The sequence below is a fragment of the Gymnoscopelus microlampas genome, assembly GCF_963454915.1.
Source record: "Gymnoscopelus microlampas genome assembly, chromosome: 21".
NCBI classification, from domain to species: Eukaryota; Metazoa; Chordata; class Actinopteri; order Myctophiformes; family Myctophidae; genus Gymnoscopelus; species Gymnoscopelus microlampas.
Window position 1 is genome coordinate 15,072,087 of NC_139958.1, and position 19,884 is coordinate 15,091,970.

General features: G+C 40.5%; 1 protein-coding gene across 6 annotated transcripts in view; it reads right to left on the bottom strand.

The window, feature by feature from the left end:
• ptpn13 (protein tyrosine phosphatase non-receptor type 13) overlaps nt 1–19,442 on the bottom strand; it is an 84,316-nt gene extending 64,874 nt beyond the window's left edge. For all 6 annotated transcript variants that reach the window (XM_084046720.1, XM_084046721.1, XM_084046722.1 and 3 more), the window contains exons 1-2: nt 19,144–19,442; nt 10,254–10,373 (exon numbers count right to left, since the gene is read on the bottom strand). In XM_084046720.1, coding sequence (XP_083902846.1) covers nt 10,254–10,368 — 115 coding nt within the window. In that variant the 5' untranslated portion in view covers nt 10,369–10,373; nt 19,144–19,442. The remainder of the gene's footprint in view (nt 1–10,253; nt 10,374–19,143) is intronic.
• Nucleotides 19,443–19,884: the final 442 nt, after the last annotated feature.

A 19,884-nucleotide genomic window follows, 5' to 3' on the forward strand; every position in this document is an offset into this window, starting at 1 on the left:
CAGTTAGACTGTGGCAGGTTTTTATTCAGTTCAGCTCAAGCCAACGTCGTCATGAACATGAAATGTAAAACCAATTCAGTTTGGAAACACTTTGGTTTCGAGTCTGACGTGGAACAGCAACAAATATTGTGTAAGATACACTGTGGTGTCTACACCACAAGGCAATACAACCAATTTGTTAATTAAAATGGTCTATGGTCTGACTTTAAAGTGGTCTACGATGACCAAACAATAAAGCGTTCAAGAAAATTCAATGTTGGTTCAAATGCACGTTTCCAAAGCCAATGAGTAATCGTGTTAAATAATCGTGATCTCAATACCGAGAAGAACAATTGGGATTATGTTGTAAGAACACACACAATCTGGTTATTTGTTCCTTTATGGTTTCTTTCTGATGCACATCTGTTCTAAAATACCCTTTTTACAGCGTGCATGGGTCTGTGGGAGCTAACCATCTAGAAGAGGGTCTGTCTGTGCATGTACGTACGTGCGTGCGTGCGTGCCTGTCTGTTCGTGCATGAGCCTTTAATATAATCTTTTGCCTGCAACACAATGCCTCGCTAGTCAAATCATGCAAAGCACAGAAATATTGATGCAGAAAAACACAAACACCAGAAGCTGCAGATGTCAAAGATGTTATTAGATCCCGGATATTTTTTTTTTTATGCTAGCGTGTATCAAATAATGACTAACTGAAAACAAAAGAAAACTAAAATCACATGTATTCAAAAATAATGTGACTTAGCAGTGGCAGGAATGATGGGATCATTCTGTTTACTTTCTGTTCTTGTGTTCAGTGAAAAGTTAAAACAGTTAGAAGGTGATATTCGTTGTTAATCAAGGATCTATTTTAGGGCCTGTACTGGTAATCTTATAAAGAGAGACAACATCAATTACCATAGTTACGCAAATGACACCCAGCTCTATGTTTCAGTAACACCAGATAACTATATACAGTAGTCCCACCGATTGCCTAATAAAATAAATTCATGGATGTCACAGACTTTTCTCCAACTTAACCTTGATAAAACAGAGATATTGGTGATTGGTGAGAAAGAGCAGAGAGAAAAACGTATCTGCTCACCTAACACTAAGAGCAAGGCCAGAGATCTAGGGGTCATACTTGACTGACATTTTGAGACTCATAAAAGAATATAACCAAAATATAACCAGAAACATTGCTAAGGTGCAGCAGTTTCTCTGTCAGGCTGATACTGAAAAGCTGATCCATTCTTTTTTTAGCTGGTCTGCCAAAGAAAGAAATGGCATAAATACAGAATGCTGCAGCTCGAGTCCTCACCAGAACTAGAGAGCAGAGCACACATCACACTGGTCCTAAGATCTCTGCATTGACTACCTGTCACATCTAGAACAGAAGATTTCACTTAGATATCACTTCATAGTTATGCACAGAAATACATGTCAGATATGATCTGTAGGTATAAACCTAGTAGGTCGCTGAGATCCTCTGAGATGAGATGTCAGTTCTAAGAGACATGGAACTCCCTGCCAGTCAATATCAGAATGGCTGAATCAGTAGATATTTTTAAACATAATCTTAAGACATAAATATTTTTGCCTTGCTTATCTCAATGATTAATCTGATAGATTTCTGTGTGTTGTTGTTTTTTGTGTGTTTTTAGTTTTCTCCTCATTTGATTTGTTTCTTTTTATGTACTTGTTTTTACAAAAACAAATTAAATTATCTTTCTTTTTTGTGTAAAGCACTTTGAGTTGCACTCTATGTATGAAAGGTGCAATATAAATAAGGATTATCATTACTGCGGGTGATACAAAAGTTAGAACCCTTACTGGATCTATTTTTGTTATTAAATCACCAGTTCAATGAGTCAAAAATCATTTGATCAGATGGGGGTCCGTGGCCTAAATACAAATCAAACTGGAGGTCCTTGAAATTAAAAAGACCTCCAGCTGCTCTAAAAACAGACACAACCCTGATACACATTGTTGTTATTGCTGTATGCATGTTGAGCTGCATGCAGTGCAGTAAATCTGCATGTACAAAATCCAAAGCTCTAGATTAACAACATGATAAGACTAGTCGTAAAGTGACACACAGTCACACACACACACACACACACACACACACACACACACACACACACACACACACACACACACACACACACACACACACACACACACACACACACACACACACACACACACACACACACACACACACACACACACACACACACACACACACACACACACGACTACAGTGACTGTAGACGAGTCGAACCACAGCAGATACATTTCTTGGAAGGCTTTATGGGAATTTAACCCATGAAGGCCTGAGGCCGATTCTGCAAAATGTCTTCTAAATCCTAACATGTATTTGACAGCGGACCCCCACCCCCAGGGACCCACAGAAGAAAAGATTTGAGTTACAAATGTTCGCTTTAAATATATATATATCTTCAAAGATTTGCACAAATGTTCAAGATTTTTCAAAAATAGCAGATCTACAAGCTCGTAGCTTGTAGATCTGCTATTTTTGAATAGCCAAAGAAATCTAAAAATGACACACAGATGTGTTCCCGGTCTTAATGGGTTAAGATGACTGAAGTAAACAAAAAACACATGTCCCTTTCCTTTAGCCATGCAAAGAATAACTGTTGAAGAGGCATCGGACACAGAGAGGAATGGATCATACACAGGGAAACAAGAGTCATTCTCTTTTCCTCCGAAAGCCACAGTCAGTGGTATGGTTACAGTCGAGCGTTTTAAAAATATACAAAGGAATGTTTGAGCAGCTCTGCAAAAATTCCTTTCTTTGACTGATATTTCACTCCGAAACGGGGACAGAACGAGGAACAGAAAAAGGGGGTTTTGAGGTACCAAAATAATGTTTTCAAAAGCTGGAATTTACCAAGTAAATAAATGTTTCCTGTTTAAAAACCGTGAACGTTTTTGAGGAGACCTGACTGCAAAGAAAAAGATGGGGTTACACACATTCTGTTAAATGTAACTCACACTGCACATCCAGAGCGTTGGGGAATATATATCGCTCTTTGATGTTCAAATTATGTCGAAAGGTCTCAATAAAATGTAGACAAAAGTACAAGCTGTACACCTCATTTTGGCAATGGAATATATCATCCACTCTACTGTGAAAGTTGAACCACTTTCAACCTGGCGTCCCTATTTTGGGCACGTCTTTATAAGCGAACGTTTTCTGACATTTTCAGCATTTTTGAAAATTGCTAAAATAGCTGATCTACGAACTTGCAGATCGGCTTGTTTCACTGATCGACATGTCACATATGATGAAGTATAGCGCTTAAGTGATTAAAACCATGATTACCAATACCAACCATGGTTTGGGGCAAACTCCCATCTTTAGAATGACCATTTGCTTCAATTACTTGTTCCTTGCGTCAATACTTTATAAATCCAAGAACAGCACTCTATAGTTTGCATATTTGTCAGCTCCAAACAAGCGTACTGTATGTGATTCTCCACTAACTTGTTGCTATAGGGCAGTGGTTTTCAAACTTTTTCATGTCAAGGACCCCCAAAATGATATGTATTTGGCCACGGACCCATCTTCTCAAAATATATTGTTCAAGGGACCCCCCAGAAGCAAAGATTTGAGTTACAAATGTTCGCTTTAAGCAATATATATTTAAAGATTTGCACAAATGTTCACGATTTAAAAAAAATAGCAGATCTACAAGCTCATAGCGCTATGGGCTTGTATATCTGCTATTTTTGAATAGCCAAAGTATAAAATATGGATAAAGGGGTTCAAATGATTGTGACGCTTTATTAACTAATTTTGCTGGGGGACCCCCTGGTACCCCCCAAGGACCCCTCTTTGAGAACCAATGCTATAAGGGGACTCTCTGACTTACTATCAGCCCCCTAGACCAGGGAGTTGTCCTCTAAAAATAGATATACAAACTGTAATGTGCGGGATGCATTATCTCTGAAGCCAAACCCAGAATTACAGAGACAGACAGACAAACAGAAAGACAGGCAGGGAGGCAGGCAGGGAGGCAGAGGTGCAACAGTTTTTGGGCAGAGTAGAGAATCAGGCAGCGACACAGAAAAGCAAGGATTATGGGTCAATTTGTACACCGACTTATTTTAATGAACAAAACGATTGTATTTTTATTTTAAACCTTATGAATCTGAAGCTCTCTTATCCCTGGCTATGAGGGTATGTAATGACATTCAGCTGCACCAAAGCCATTTATGTAGAAAAACATAATCATAGTATAGTAATAGTCACAGTAATAATTCAAACAAATAATAATTAAAGCTCCAATATGAAACTCACTTCACTTTGAAAAATAACTTATGGTGGAGCAGTATGTTATTTAACTAGCACATCTCCTTCTCTTCCATTGAGAAGCTCATATCATGTGCAATAACTCCCCCTGGCCAAGTGGGGATTGCTTCTTGGATGAACGGTAGAAATAAGGTTTCTCATGCATGAGGAGACCAAGTTTTGAAACCTGGGCACTGGGAAGGGTGTAAAACCTACGGTTACAGCTTTAAACGAACATAGAAGATCTTAGTTTGCAGGCTGAATGACAGGAAATACTAAGATCAAACATGCTGTACAGGCAAATCATGTGAAAGAAAGGCACTTGGTTTCACATACGAACCAACTAGAGCGGAAACTATGGATGGAGAGGCATTTCTCTGCGGAATCATAAATACTCGGGACATAACTTATTCAAACAAATCATTCTTACACAAACACAGTAGCTAACCGCTGCTATTTACACATGACCGTTGTGGTGGTGGATTAGTGTTTGGACAGTGTGAGGCTAATACTTATACAATGTGACACCCACAGGGTGTCATCCACACACATGCATGCCTGCCAAGTCATATTGCACAGTAAAAATAAAATTTAAAGCTGCACTCCGTAAGTGTCATGTCCTACCCAGGATTTGACCCATGTGAGAGACATGATGATATCCTACATCTCTGAATGCCTGCTCGGCCTATACAATATATATCGCGCTCACGAGCTTCAGGTAGTGCTGCTTGTCAACACAGTAGGTGTCCTACCAAACAGCAGGGCTTAATGTTTTCAGTGGAACACAGCCACTGCAGTACACAGCCACTGCAGGTGTGTTGTATTAACATACAAATAACATTTTATTTATTAAAATAAGTTCCGGATTGCAGCTTTAACAGTTAAATTAACATTGAGGACTTTACCGAGTGGGAATGGCTTGGATATAGCAGAAGCTATAGCATTTACGTCATGTCTCAAGACAGATGTTGAAAGTATCAATTAGGATTTGAAACGTACTATAAATGAAGTTGTATAAGTAAGACCGGGACAACAGAAATTATATTCACAGAACTTAAAATGACATCACAAAAAATGATGTTGCATGATTAAAACATTTGTTACCGTTAATTTAATCTGTAGGTACAAATGCCTTAACATAGTAAAGCAGCTGCATGAAAAGAACTGCTTCTGACATCTGCTTTTCACATTTAAGCTTCACTCAGCATTCCTAAACCGTGCACATGAGAGACCACAATCTATTCAATATGGCTACGCAACAACATGAGTTAACAATATTAGCTGACAGAGCGGCCTACGCAATCAATGCAGTACCATGCTAAATGCCATGTAAACAACATTATTGGGAAATGGCCCTTGAAGTGAAGACTTTCAAAGCAATGCTCCAAGGACTCAACCTTGGGTTTTTGAGTCTGAAATACTAGGCCTTGGAGTGGAATCCTTAATTACCAAAAATTGTGACATCAGCAGAAAGTACATAGTCCAGAGTCAGAGTGTATGTCAAGGATGTCTGCAGTAGGACCAGTCGGGAGCTATTGGCCTGAGGCCAGCTCCAACATTCTCAGGATAGTGGCAATCTTTATGTTCATGCCAAGCCTGCTACTGCTGCATCATCAAACACACACACACACACACACACACACACACACACACACACACACACACACACACACACACACACACACACACACACACACACACACACACACACACACACACACACACACACACACACACACACACACACACACACACACACACACACACACACACACACACACACACGGAAGAGACGACGATCGATGCAATAGTATAGACACAAAACAAAACTGCTGCTGGGTCTAGTTGTACACAAAGTGTGTGTTCTTTTTGGGTGACGTGATGTCATTTGTCATGCACTATACAGTACTGTATATACAGCATATGATTGAGACAGAAAGACAGACAGACAGACAGACAGACAGACAGACAGACAGACAGACAGACAGACAGACAGACAGACAGTGTGTGTGTGTGTGTGTGTGTGTGTGTGTGCCTGCGCACGTGCAAAATCCCTCAATTCAAGCGAGGGGTCGGTAGGTTAGACATGTTGAACTAAGATGTCCTTATATTATTGGACAGAAAATGTTCTGAATTAAAGTATGAAAAAAGAATTCAGTCCACATCCACAATAATGAGTTCCCTGGTTTACACAGAGTTGGCATGGCATAGCACTAGGGTACAGTAGTCAATTTCCAGATTTCAAAACAAGGATTATTATTTTCCCTAAAGGACACTTAGCCTTCTCCTAGTATTTAATCCTGTTCCGTTATGTAAAGTTCAACTGTGCCTCCTGAACATGCGCTTGATGGGTATTGGGGAAAATGCGATGGCTTATTATTTCAAGTATTTAACCTCCATTTTACATACATTTCAGCTTTGCTATTATATATTATTTCCTAGTACAAAATGCATCATGCTGATCTCAAAACACTAGGCTTTTTTTTATGATTTATGTATTCTTTGGCTCCCGTCTGGCCCAATTCTCTTTCAGATCAGAAGGCATGAAACTTTTTCCAGTCAAGTTTACAGTTTGAAAATTAACGACATGAATGCTAGCGTTCCTACCCTGGGCAACTTTCTTCAAAAATAGCAGATCTACAAGCTCACAACGCATCGCGATGCATTATGAGTTTGTAGATGAAACTATTGAAGGTTGTTGTGAGGGACTCCCTCTCAAATGTGAGCAATCTGAGATTGAGATGGCTGCCATCCGTAGATTAGAAGAAACTTAAACGATAGAGGGTTTTGGTTGCTTTGAACGTCTTCCATGAGAATCCTGTCCATCTGTGAACAATAAAGAAGCTATTGTCTCCAGATTAACATGCTAGCTCCAGAGCCATGACCATTAAAGCCTTATCTGGGAACCCAGTATGGACACTGCGTTGTCCAGCAGAACAGCTTGGGGTATAAATCAAAAGACAATGAATGCTCAATGCTCCCATTTATTGCGTAAGAGCTTTGAGTCAGACAGTGAACTACAATACATTTCATTGAATAAAATGACTGGACAGCAATGTGCTTCATGTTGAGGAAATGGTCATTTTGGGAAGCCTGGTGGCTAAAGCAGTCACTAAAGTTCTGTCATCTAATAAATTAGATGGTTGCACGCTTGTGGTTTCCAATCGGTTTGTACTTCAACCTGGCGTTGTCAATACAGCCATATATATATATTTTTTTTTTACAGGTTTTTATTTAATTTGCTATATTTATCTGTCTCATGACCCGTGTAAAATATCATCCCGTCTCTAGAACACCTCTTTCCTCTTTACACTGCCGTTTACCCCATTTAGACTTGAGGACGATTTTAAAAACGTCTTCTAAATCCTAACCTTTACTTTTTCTGAAAAACTTCATCTAACATTTAAAATGACACAGACGCTGTCCCGGATTGAAAAGGTATAACAGCGTATAGGTGTTCCAGGTCCAAATGGGTCAAATGTCAAAAAAACACAATATACACCAATCTCGGGGTGTAGGTCTCCATGAAGATTTTGCCTAAAGACAGTGAATACCTTGAACACCAAAATCCATTAAAAAAGGAAGCAAATAGTTCTAAACCCCACAAGAGGCATGTGAAAGATAAGACTCAAAAGCCACAATAACCAAGCTATCTCAAACGGGGCAATTATTTAGCAATGCATGAGTCAAATATTTCAACTGTGCAATACAGTATTGAGGTTACTCTCGTTGGCTGTGAGGCAGCATAGCTGCAGTCTGCTTATTTACATTACATTTGAGTATTGGTAATGCCTTTGACAAATTCTGTTTAACACCTTCCCTGATTAGCCTCAAAGTTCACACAACAGTTAATCCATTAAGACCGGTAAAGCATCTGTCATTTTAGATTTTAACCACTTTAACCATTATCTTATAGTTTGGCTTTTCAAAAATAGCAGATACAAGATACAAGCTCATAGTGCGGCACCGAGTGCCTCGCTATGGCCTTGTGGATCTGGGGGAAAAAAGGAAAAAAAATGTTTTCAAATCTTTGAATATATGTTTTTAAAGTGAACATTTGTAACTCAAATCTACATTCTACAAATGTCCAATGGGATTCTACAAATGTCTTCTAAATCCTAACAGTTTTTTGAAAAAAAAGGTATGTTGCTATAATCAGTGGTTCTCAAACTTTTTCATGTCAAGGACCCCCACAATGATATGTATTTGGCCGTGGACCCCCATCTCCAGGTATGCCCCAGAAGCAAAGATTTGAGTTACAAATGTCTCTGACAAAACAAGACAGAATAATGGTTATCCTACAAGTCAGTGTGGGCCTTTTGCCTCACAAAATGCAGGATGTGGAAAGTTTCCTTGACGAAATGTTCTCTCACAATTAGAAAACAACTAGATTACATATCGAAAACCAGTTGCCTTGAACTACACAGAGATCTTATATCAAGCTGATGCAACAGAAACGGAAAGAACTCGCACGTCACTCTCTGAATCCAAAGACACAGAGTTGAATTGTTTTCCTACAGCCTGTCTAAATATTCAGAGTCAGGTGACACTGGCCATTCAAAAGAACCGCACCGATGACACATACTGTAAGTGTGAGTGGGTGTGGATGGCGACATGGCGTCACGCAAAGATAAATCAAGGCGTCACGGATTGTGACCAACGCATTTAGGAGGGTTGAAATTGTTACTTCTCTCATCCAATAACAACACGGAAGCTAAACAGGGAACAGGATTATGTGGCATACCGCCAGAGACAGGCTGAACCACATGCTATTGTTGTCACATAAACATCTCTAAAAAGCCATCTCTGGAAAAGGTTAGAATTTCAGGAATTAAGCATTTAAAAACTTTCAAACGAGCAAAAACAAGGGGGAAAGAAACAAGAAGTAGAGTTAGAGTTTGTCATTACAGCCTGAATGACATTTATTCACCTTCCCTACACCAGTAGTTATCAACGTTTTTTTCGTGCCAAGGACCCCCAAATTGATATGTATTTGGTCGCGGACCCCCATCTGAAAATTGTTTGGGGCCAGGGTCCCCCGGAAGACAAGATTTGTGTTTCAACAAAAAATTCAACAATAATGCAAATTCTTCCAAACATTTTAGATATTTTTCAAATATTTTCAAAAATAGCAGATGTACAAGCTCGCAGCGGTGGCTCTGTGAGCTTGTACATCTGCTATTTTTGAATAGCCAACGTATAAATGGTTAAAATGATTGTGATGCTAAATTAACTACTTTTGCTGGGGACCCCCTTGGAACCCCCTCAAGGACCACTTGGGGTCCTCCGGACCACACTTTGAGAACCAATGCCTTACACAACAACCACAACAAAAAAAACAACACAGGGCCAAATGGAGAGAGGTGGTGTGTCAGATCTATTAGTCCCTGTGTGATGTCTAGAGCTGCATACGTATCACTAGGTAACCATGATGCCTAGTTCTGCTGACCTGAGGGACAACATGGTTGCTGCTGCTGAGCCAGATTCTTGTTCAGCAATTTAATTTCACAACCAAAAGAGGGAGAGTAGAAGACTCCATATAAGAATGCAATATGACGGGGATATCATTAATATTATATCATCGCTGTGGGGTAGAAACCTAGGTTTTCTTTTGTTTTTTCATTAAATGTGTTCATAAATCAATTCCTAAATCATTGGTCACCCTTTACGTCCGTCTGTGGGTTTCACAAATATGTAATGAAAATGAATAACAAGAGCTTTTGAATAAATCTCGTAACTCCACTGGATCCATTGGAACACCGTTTTTTTTCTCATTTCCTGAAAAGTAAAAGGGGATTTCCAACCCAAAAGCGACGATATAATATGATTTTAATATATGAACAGACATATATTATTTGTGAACGTGCATGTTGTATGAAGTTCAGCCAGAGCAAAATGTCTGCCATCATGTGAATACGGTCTATTGTTGGCCTGGCAACAGTTATGTGCATACCTTTGTGAAAGAGCTCTTGGAGGCTCTCTGCGCTCTGGCTGAGGACCGCCCAGACCTCCTCCTCCTGCAGCGGACCCCCTCGCACCTCCAGAGCTTCTGCCAGGGACACGTGCATCTTCCCTGTGTGTGCACATGGAGAGATTGTGAAAATCATGAAAAATAATAGCATCTGTAGTACATCACAGAAGTACTCCAGTACATACCCTGAAAGCCTGATTTACACTTTGTCGTGCGATGATGTAGCTTCACCAGAATTAACCGATCTACAAGCTCACAATACTGATGTGCGGATGTGAGCTTGCGGAAGCTTGTAGATCTGCCTATCTGTTGTGGCGGACAGTATAAACTACGCACTACATTCACAAATGCCTCATAATTGTCTGTTCGACATTAAAAGCAAAAACACTCAAAATTACCTTCATAAGAATCAGCAATTAAGAAACGTTGTTACAGTGTTTGCTCAATAACACGGGGTCTCTCCTCATCTCTCCAGATCTTTGATAAGCAGAAAATAGCACATTTTCAGACGGTTTGCTAGCTAATTTCATCCAATCAGGAGACAGTATCCAAGATCAGCTTCAATCTGATTGTGTCCCAGTTCCAGTGTTGTCTGGCACATTGCCTAGTCAGTCATCACCTTCCAATTTCACTTTTTTATCCTGTATGATTTTTTTCTGCTGATTGGATACAATTGGTATACCAACCTGAAAATGCCTTTTCTGTTTACTAGAGAGACAGAGAGACCCAACCCCTGTTACTAAACATGCACTATAGGAATGATAGCCATCAGAACATAGACACTATTATACAAAATGAACACTTACATATCACTTACATCACCTTTAACCCATTCAATCCGGGAAAGCATCTGTGTCATTTTAGATTTTAGTCATATTTTATAATTTGGCTATGCAAAAATAGCAGATATACAAGCTCATAGCGCTAGAGATCTGCTATTTTTGAAAAATCTTGAACATTTGAGCAAATCTTTGAATACATATTTTTTAAAGCAAACTCAAATCTTTGCTTATGGAGTGTCCCTGGAACCAAATATTTTACAAATGTTCGTGTTAAAAATATATATATTCAAAGATTTGATGAGCTTGTATATCTGCTATTTTTTAATAGCCAAAGAAATCTAAAAGGACAGATGCGTTCCTGGATTGAATGGGTTAACAAATGTACAGCATTTTCGCAAAAACAACACTATCGAGCTTGATGTCTGAAAAACCTTTCAGTATGCCGTCTGATAACCTAGGAATGGCATACAGTTACAAAAACTCCAATCACACCAACATTCATCACTAGCTGGGATTCTGGTTATCAGTCTTAGGCATTTAGGCGAGCTACTTTGTTAATAAAGATAAAGAAGACTATTCAGTTATTTCTGAGAAAAATAAAATCCTCGCAATGTCAGTTCTAAGGCCAACTCCCACCACCTTGACATCTGAGCCGTGAGTCATGCTCTGGAGCTGAGGAGGTGCAAGCACATGATGTGAGCACACACACACACACACACACTGATTCAAAGTCACACACACACACACACACACACACACACACACACACACACACACACACACACACACACACACACACACACACACACACACACACACACACACACACACACACACACACACACACACACACACACACACAGTACAGCACAATTCCAGTGGTGGAAAAAGTACTAAAATGTTTCACTTAAGTAAACGTTTCAATACTGCAATGTAGAAATACTCTGTTACAAGTAAAAGTCCGGAATTCTAAATTGACTTGCGTAAAAGTACAAAAGTATTGGTATGAAAATATTATTATTGTACCAAAAGTACAGTACTTGTAAATGTACTTAGTTACTTTACACAATTGCACAATTCTACTTGAGTAACTCCGTAGATTCTTTAGTAACTGCTCAGATTATTTAGTAACTACTCATAGATTCTTTAGTAACTGCTCATTATTTATTCTAAGTTCCAGTTCTATTGTCAGGACAGCAGCTTCCAACAGTGCTTCTTTTGTTATCAGTTCACTTAACCGGATATTTGAAATGACTAAATCTTCTAAGATATTACAAATGTGATCTCTGACGACAGAGGACATTACTGTTGTTTACATGAGTGTGACAGCCCAGATATCACTCATGGGAGTCACCTTGAAGTAGAAGAAGTTACAATGTAGTCATCATCATGCCACTTACTTAAACATCCTAACGAACACTGTTTATTCCGTTTCAACTTGCTTTCACGTGTCAGTTGTTTTAGGGATCTACAAGCTCACAAGCATGTAGATCAGCTATTTTCGCCATTTGTCGTGTGATAAAAGTATACAGGGCTCACGTGGTTAAACTAAGCGCAATTATCACCTTGCAGAGAAGAGTAATAATACAGCAGCTTCAGTTCTGTTGTTCTGTTTGGCTGAAAGGAGGCGAAGCCCGATTTTATTTACAGGAGCACCGTCACACACCTTCAGACTACAGGCATGCCACAACAAGCTGTGCTTCAAGGGAGAGATCTCTTTGAATTCACTCATCAGGCCCCACAGCAGGCTGTTTTATAAGACTTGACCTAGTGTAGACACAAGAAGTTCATCCAACATTTTTAGCTTTGGCATTTATCCTTCATCTTCTTGGAATAGGGGTCTTCAACAGGGGGTCCGGGACCCCTAGGGGGTCCTCAGAGTTATTACAGGGGGGTCCGCCAAATCTTTGTGTGATATGATTTTTTATTTTTACATTAACCACTAGAACCCTAGCATCACTATTCTGAGGAGAACTTTAGCCAAAAATAGCAGATCTACAAGCTCACAACGCCTTGCACTGCGAGGCGTTGTGAGCTTGTAGATCTGCTATTTTTGGCAAAGAGGTAATAGGTGTACAGGGGGAAAAGAGCTGACCAACTAAAAAAATGAAGTTTAATCTGAAACACAATTTTATATAATATAGAGGGGGTCCCTTCATCTCTCTCTCAGCTTTCAGCCTTGGGCTGAAAAACGCTGAAGACCCCTGTCCCAGAAGATAAGCTAAAATAGCCCATGTTTACCAAGTGATTTGCTGACTAAAAGTGCCCATATAAACCAGGCAGGCAGTCAATCAACCATGAAATGCCGTGCGATGATGGAATGGGATAGACGAGATATGTTCACCCCTCATCTGTCACCGCGTGGCCCTAAAACACAACAGCTGCCGTGCTGCGGTGACAATGATGTCGAAATCCACCCAATCCCACCGTGACGGGATGCAAGGGAGGAATAGGAAGCTCTGGTTTTAAAGGATTACATTTGACTAGGCAAAAACCATCAGCACCTAGCCTAAATAGCTGCGTGCGTCTCTGTGTATGTGTGTGTGTGTGTGTGTGTCACAGGGCTGCTTCTCTGATGGTCTACTGTGGTGTACTACTGCAGTGTGGTGGTGAGAAATGTTCACTTTTGGGGCATATCACCAGCATGGCTTCTCATGGGAGGGTATTTACGGTCACGATAGCAGGGGTTAAATACATACATGTCATAATGTTGACAGCTGGTGATCACCGTAGAAGGGGAGGTCAAAAGTGTAAGCTATTCATTTTGTAATAAACATCTCCAGACATGAACATGAGCATAATCTAAAAATACAGTGTCAGGAAAATGTGGTCAAATTGACTAGGAGTTAGTGATTCGTTTCCCGTAACCCATTAAATCCGGGAAAGCATCTGTGTCATTTAGATTAGTGTTGGCTATATCAAAAATAGCTCACAGCGAGCTTGTACATCTGCTATTTTTTTATTTTTTTGAAAAATCTACTGATTTAGAAGGCATTTGTAGAATCGGCCTCAGGTCTTACTCTTAACCCATTTAGACCCGAGGCCAATTCTAAAAACGTCTTCTAAATTCTGACCTAAGTTTTCTGAAAAACTTGAAAGGTATAGTTACGTAATGGGGTTTCAGGTCAAAATGGGTTGAAGGGTTAAGTGAATGTAGAGAGTGAGATAGTGTTTTCACCCCTGTCTGTGTGTCTGTCTGTCTGTCTGTCTGTCTGTCTGTCTGTCTGTCTGTCTGTCTGTCTGTCTGTCTGTCTGTCTGTCTGTCTGTCTGTCTGTCTGTCTGTCTGTCTGTCTGTCTGTCTGTCTGTCTGTCTGTCTGTCTGTCTGTCTGTCTGTCTGTCTGTCTGTCTGTCTGTCTGTCTGTCTGTCTGTCTGTCTGTCTGTCTGTCTGTCTGTCTGTGTACACTTGATCTCGGCTTCCTCGTGTCCTGACGGCTGCACCCAACAACTGACTCAGCCCTGGGTACTAGGCACTTTTCCAGTTAGAATGTTACATTAAACAATGTGGCCATGTGTTATCCAATGTTGACAAGTTAGAAATAGCCACTGTGTAATGACTAATTTATGTGTAGGTATTATGAAGCTTTTTGGGTGAATTCACAAAAGTATCTATGTCTTCACTGTACTGTCTGATTCACCGCCTTTTGCGATTATTTTAATGTTGTTTTATGCTTCTGCTTTTCTTTTTTGCTTTATTGTTTAAATTAGTTGTGACATTGTAATGTGATTCAAATGTTTGTTACAGGTCGTCCTTGAAAAAGAGAGCTTGCTCTCAATGGGTTTCCCTGAATAAATAAAGGAAAAAGAAAAGAAAGAAGAAACAAGCTAATAATTCTTCATGAATTATTATTTCAGATGTACATTTCAGGCAATTGACACGCATACAAAAAACTCTTATTGATAATATTTTGTCTGCAAAATGAGTTTTAAAATCTGTTTTGAAGTAAACTGTAAATTACCGGCCATGAATTTGGTGACTTTACACACTTTACCCCAGGGTAGAATTCAGGGGGGTACAGCAGCACAGAGAGTAAGTAGAGTAGAAGTAAAACGTGCACAATAGACAATAAATACAGTACTAAAACATACAATAGGTACATAATGGTAGATACAATAAAAGACAATAAAAGACTATAATTATTCACATGCATGCACATAGTCACACACACACACACACACACACACACACACACACACAAACACACAAACACACAAACAAACAATGCAACAACAATACACTATTCTTGCTCACACACACACACACACACACACACACACACACACACACACACACACACACACACACACACACACACACACACACACACACACACACACACACACACACACACACACACACACACACACACACACACACACATTTCTATTGTGTACTCACTTGCAAGCAAACACACTCGCTCACTCACATACATGATGCCTTTGCTATAACTGTGTTCAGTTTCTTAAACCTAGAGTATGAAACAATAGCCTAATTACGTATGAAATCACATCTTCTCTCTCTCTCTCCCACAACCATGAGAAGTTGATGTCTAAGCTGTTTGAGCTAAGCTATGTGTGCAAATAACACAACCTGGATTCGAACATTGCACGTGTCAATCTGCGTGCTAGTGCTATGAAGATGATATCAAAAGCGCCCTCCCGCTCTTAAAACACAGTCTGTGTGTGTGGACCAAGGGGCTAGCATCCGGCTTGTAAATTGAGGCTATATAGGAAATGTGACAGTTCAGATGAATGGCCTGTAGTCTCGCTGTTTCACCCCTGCGTGTGTGTGTGTTGTGGCGTTCTCTGTGTGGCAGTGTCTGGCCAGCGGCTACGATCCCATAGGCTGCAGGGCTGTAACCATGACGACAGATCCTATAGGCCGGACTCTGAATCTCCGGTTTTACAACAGAATTGTAATAAACAGCAAAGGTTTTGGGAAAGTGAAAAACAGGCGTCATGGTTGTGTGCATATGCTAATGGTCAATGCTGTTTGCAAGTTCAGATCAAATGATATTAAAAAGATTACAATGGAAGGCTTAATATATTCTGACCACAGCGGATCTTTAATTCTGACAATCAAACTTCTGGACATAAAACTTCCTATTGACCAAGTTTGGGACTTATTTCCCCGATTCTCATTCATTCCCACGTAGGCCGTCTTTCTTTTATATGAGTGAGATGGGACAACACCAGCCGCCCTACAGGTCATTCTTAGTTTAGAAGATTTATGAATAAGCATGTCATACATGTTTATGCAGGAATGCATGTTAACCACTCTGGTCAATGGGAGGCGTGAGTGAGGAGTGAGGGTGAAAGTGGGTTACTACCCATCCGGCTCATTACCCATGAGAATGGGCTGAGCGGGGCGCTGTGAAGGCTGATTGTTTTGCGGCCCTTGTTATTTCAACAGAGACCTACAGTGGAATGTTTTTATCCACACTGATGCTGCTGCGGTGTGGAGGCCAGCTTGTCTCACATTGGCCTGTGGTGCGGTGCTGCTCATTATTGAAGGGGCTTAAGCGTGATTTATAGTTTGTTGCGTGCCTGTGTCCCGCGCAGAAAATAGCCGATATACAAGTTCACAATGCGTTTGCAATGCAAAGCCTTGTGAGATTGTAGATCGTCTGTTTTCGACGTGGGACACCATTGTACGACTAAACATAAAAATCGGGCTTTAGGGAGCAGTGGACCAAAAGACCAGACATTGTTCACATCGTCTACGCCTTTCTTTTTTCCTGCAATTGGGATGTTTGTTTGTTGTTCCCAGATATGAACTTCATAAAAACTGAAAAATCTCTTTGGTGCTTGTAAGTCCAAAAATGCTCTTTGGTAGGGAATCCAAAAGTGCAACAAAAGATAAAAGCCACTCTTCTGGCAAAAAAATACAGGAAAATACCTATATTTAGATGGCTACTTGATGATGAAACGAATATAAAAAACATTATACATGTGCATGTTAAAACAGACCTTGGAGACAGTCATACAACCCACGCATAGCAGCACTAACAGATTTCTTTCACAAACAAAGCTTTAGGCTGCTGCTGCTCAGTGTTCCAAGTCTCGGCCACAGTCACAAGGACTTTAAAGAAAATAATCCTGGAAACGTGATGGTACTCGTTACATTTCCTTCCCAGTCTGCGATTCTATGATGATGCAGCCGTTAAGACATGAAATGGATCTGAAAACAAGCTCTAAAAGAAATTGCGTTTTGGCTGATCATCTCATGAAAAGTTACCGCAACTAATTTTCTACAGTCCTCTTTCTAGAGCCCATCGCTCTGTACTGTATCTCTCTGAGACCAAAGACATAGGAAACTCACATACCACGCTCTCTCTCCAAATCCTCTTTTTTCCGACCTCAACATCGCTTGAGAACTTAAGGAGCCACAACTCCTCCTGAAACAATCAGCTGTGAAAAAGCAAAGCTCCAACTGACTATTTCCAACAGCATAATTCCAAGATATGAGAACGAGAGAGAGTTGGTTAATTTCCTCCATACATTAGAGCTGTGGTCTCAGCTGGCAAAGACATTTGGGCCAGGAGGAACCAGTAAGAAAGAAATTCTTATGTGCCAAATTTGAGGTGAAAATCTCCCTGAAGTCATTCCTGCCAGGAAAATTCAGCAACACACTCTGAGTGAACCTCTATTCCCAGAACGATAGAATGCTGCCTCAGCCTGCAAACAATCTCTTCAAATTCAAAACACACACAAAGAATTATCTTTTGAAGAAGATGACTGGCGGTATGAAAGCTTGTAAATGTGCCTTTTCAACAAAGAATACGATTCACTTTTAAATGTATATTCTGCGCTGCCTGCCGGCCACACAGTGATGATTAAGGAGAACTTGCTCCTGTCTCTGTTTGACTGAACGCTCTTTGGATTAGTCATCTTGAAAAGGGAAGAGAGAGAAGAACATCACGTTCACATAGTGGAATCCCCCCCCCCCCCCCCCCCCCATAGAAAAGGGAGACATCTTGATGGTCAGTGTCATCCCTGTGTCTCCCTGTGTTTTCAAGGGCAGCCCGGGTCAGGCCAGTCAAAGGCAGATCGAGGATTATTCTAACCCCATCAGCCCAGCAGCTCTGGACTGACAGCCCTCTGCAGCTCCCATTTTGGTCTCAACCTCATCCGCCCAATTCCTGCTAATCACAGGGTTGCTATGGGGACCGTGACATGCACAGCATGGTTTTACTAAACCACACTCCGACCCCCCCAAACTCCACCCACCACCACACTCCTCCTCAACTCCCCTTTCTTTCTTCACCAACTCTCACAAGAGTCTTCATCGCAGTGCAGGCAGCCACTCCAGAAGATGAAAACATCTAATGCCTCATTTATTGTGTCCAGTATAAACCTGTGTTTTTTAGTCTGTCACTGCCATCATCTCATCATGGTCACCTAGCATTGAATAGACTAAAAATAGACCAATAGCTGAATGACCTTTGGCTCCAAATAACTTTAACAGTTTCCCATGTTAATGAAGAAGGGGGGGGGTCACACAAATTGGCACCTTACACCCCCCCCCCCCCCCCCCACCACCACACACACACACACACACACACACACACACACACACACACACACACACACACACATACACACACAGTCTACTGATAGATTAACCAACTTGCCATCAATTCTTTTTTATATTCATAATTGTGAAGGCTGAATACTTACACTCTGCAAATAGTATGACGTCCATTGCTATGTAAAACTTAGGAAAACTGTATTGCAACTGCTGTCCTGTTTTATAATAAATAAATAAAAAACATTACATCAGCTTTAGTCAATTCTGTGATGCCTTCTGTGCTACAGACACTGTTGCAGTATTTATTCTGCACATTATAGCTGTAATTATGACGAAGACACCCATAAATAAACGCATTGTTTATCAACATTACAACAACAGAGCAACAGCAGCACTGTGTCTGTCTGTCTATGTGTTTTCATTATGCCAAGTGGCAGCCAGCAGGCGGTTTCGCTTCAACAGCAGATTCAATGGAACTTCTTCCAAAAAAACAAAAAGGGAGCTTTAAGTGGTTTGTCTTTAATTATTTGACACTTTTTGGCACGAAAACAAAACTTACCAGGCAAGTAATGTTCTCAGAGAAGCGCTGCTCGTCTAGGAGGAGGAATGCTGCGCAGCGCCATCCCATCCACCACAATGAAACATCTTGGAACAGGCAACAGGTTTACCTTCTTCGTGAGCACATTCGGCTGTTTAAAAACAAACGCCGGGTAGCGTTTTTAGAATATATTCTATTAAGCTGTTATGGTTTTTAGTATTCGCTCGAGCGAAACCGAATAAAAGTCTTTAGTTTTGAATAAAAAATTCGTTTTTAGAGCTCTAACACAGCGAGCTACTCTCCTCTGGCAGCAAAAGTTCCCATTACCGCTGCGTTTCTGAGTAGCATTTAACCCCTCCCTCCCCGCTCCCTCCCTCTGGAACGTCTGACTGCATCTCTGACTGCAGACGGGAGTACCATTGAACAAGGAGAGGACACGTAGACGTCACGTTCTAGGCAATGGGAGGCAAACTGGACCTGGAAGTGGACATGTGTAAACAATATTTTATTATTATTTATTATTATGTGTTAATATTAGTATTTTTATTTATTTCTATTAAAATAAATGTATTTAGAGTAGCCAATTATTGTAGCTTACCCCCTTTTTTTATTAAAAGATTTTTTATTTGTGGTCCTCACACTGACTTCAATGTATTCCATCAAACTTATAACGCCAGTTTGCCTCGATCCCAGACTTTTAGCTCCCAGTGCCTAGAACAGTAGTTCTCAAACAGTGGTCCGGGGACCACCAGTGGTTCTTGA